Raw genomic sequence first — 1,939 nt, 5'->3', positions numbered from 1 at the left:
AAAAGCCTCTTGGCCTGGAGTGGTCCAGGCGGTCCCAGCATCGCTCCGGAGCTGGGAGGAGAGGAGAGGCTGGCAGCAGCGAGGGCTGCGGAGGGGTGAGCGGGGGACCAAGTGCGCTGGGGTCCAACCGTGCCTGGGCTGGATCACCCACCAGCACCCCCAGGCACCGGCTCCCCTGGGTCTGAGGCAAGGGACGAAAAACTGGCCATGAGCCGGCCGTGTGCGCTGGCAGCCCCGAAAGCCAACGGGATGCTGGGCTGTATCCAGAGCAGCGTGGCCAGCAGGTCGAGGGAGGGGATTCTGCCCCTGTACTCTGCTCTGGTGAGACCCCCCCTGGAGTGCTGCGTCCAGCTGTGGAGCCCCCAACATCAGAAGGATATTGACCCCTTGGAGCGAGTCCAGAGGAGGCCCCGGAGATGCTCAGAGGGCTGGAGCCCCTCTCCTATGACGAAAGGCTGCAAGAATTGGGCTTGTTCAGCCTGGCGAAGAGGAGGCTCCGAGGAGACCTCATTGCCGCTTTCCAGTATCTGAAGGGGCTACAAGGGTGCTGGGAGAGGACTTTTTGCAAGAGCCTGTAGTGATAGGACAAGGGGTAATGGGGACAAACTGAAAACAGGGAGGTTTAGATTAGATATCAGGAAGAAATTCTTCACAGAGAGGATGGGGAGGCACTGGAACAGGCTGCCCAGAGAAGCTGTGGATGCCCCATCCCTGGAAGTGTCCCAGGCCAGGCTGGATGAGGCTTGGAGCAACCTGGTCTAGTGCAAGGGGTCCCTGCCCATGGCCGGGGGGGTGGGACTAGATGGGCTTTAAGGCCCCTTCCACCCCAAACCATTCTGTGATTCTATGATTCTAAGGGTCCTGCTGGGACCGTGTGGGGCCTAGAGGCCCTTCCCTGTGTGAAACATCTGCAAGATGCTGGTGTTCCTTATTTTTCCATCCTCCGAGGTCACGAGACCCTGGGGAGTGTGAGGAGAGGGTGCAAGATCAGCCCTGGTCGCCTGCACCAGGCACTGCAGCTGCAGGGAGGAGTGGGGCAGCCGTGGGGCTCTGCAGGCGCCTGGTCACGGCCGTCTCGTGTGGTATCTGGGCGCCGCAGGCAGCTGCGAGCTCCGATACGGCCCTATCAGCAGCACGTCTGACGCGCCGGTGGGTGCGAGTCCTGCCCTGGGCGCGGGTGGCTCGGGACTGTGTCCCCAGAGCGGATCCCTCCCCGGCAGCAGGGAGCAGAGACCCAGGGAAGGGGGCGAGGGCTGGGGAGCCATCCCAGCCCAGCGTGGTGGGTGACCCCAGCCCTCGCCTTTCTCTGCCTCGCAGCATCCCTGCCCTTCATCATCCTGACGCTGGTGAACTCCCCGTACAAGCGGGGCTTCTACTGCAACGACGACTCCATCCGCTACCCCTACAAGGCGGACACCATCACCCACGGCCTCATGGCTGGCGTCACCATCACCTGCACCGTCCTCATTGTAAGGAAGCACCGTCCCCTTCCCTCGGGGGCAGGGACACACTGGGATGTTGTATCCAAGAGCGGGGTCCCAGCACAGCTCATCTCCAGACCCCCGGCAGGGCAACAGGACCCTGGGGTCAAGCTCTGCTCGTCCGGGGGTCAGGAGTTCCTTTTGGGGCGGTGAGACCCATGTCCTGTGGGGCTGGCTCCCTGCATGGAGCGTGAGCTCCTGAGGCAGGTGGGCACTGGGGGCTTCTGTGCTTCAGGCCCCGGAGCCAGAGCATCCTGTACCCCCCGTGCTGGGGAGCTGCTTGGTAGCCCCAGGATCCTCACCCTTTGCCCTCGGTCTCTGCAGGTCTCGCTGGGGGAGGCGTTCCTGGTCTACACGGAGCGCCTCTACTCCAAGTCCGAGTTCAACAACTACCTGGCCGCCCTCTACAAGGTGGGGGGGACCTTCCTCTTCGGAGGGGCCATCAGCCAGTCCCTGAC

At 63.3% G+C, this 1,939-nt stretch overlaps 1 protein-coding gene across 1 annotated transcript in view; it reads left to right on the top strand.

Annotated features, from left to right (window-relative positions):
• Positions 1-1,200: 1,200 nt before the first annotated feature.
• The window catches only part of LOC104511766 (lipid phosphate phosphohydrolase 2-like), a gene marked incomplete at both ends in the record, with an annotated part of 1,156 nt that continues 417 nt past the window's right edge, over positions 1,201-1,939 (top strand). The window contains 2 exons of the mRNA XM_010154504.1: positions 1,201-1,469; positions 1,806-1,937. Coding sequence (XP_010152806.1) covers positions 1,201-1,469; positions 1,806-1,937 — 401 coding nt within the window. The remainder of the gene's footprint in view (positions 1,470-1,805; positions 1,938-1,939) is intronic.

The sequence above is a fragment of the Eurypyga helias genome, unplaced genomic scaffold, assembly GCF_000690775.1.
Source record: "Eurypyga helias isolate BGI_N326 unplaced genomic scaffold, ASM69077v1 scaffold20896, whole genome shotgun sequence".
NCBI classification, from domain to species: domain Eukaryota; kingdom Metazoa; phylum Chordata; class Aves; order Eurypygiformes; family Eurypygidae; genus Eurypyga; species Eurypyga helias.
The sequence above is the reverse complement of the archived record's forward strand: the minus strand, read 5'-3'. Positions and strand labels throughout refer to the sequence as shown.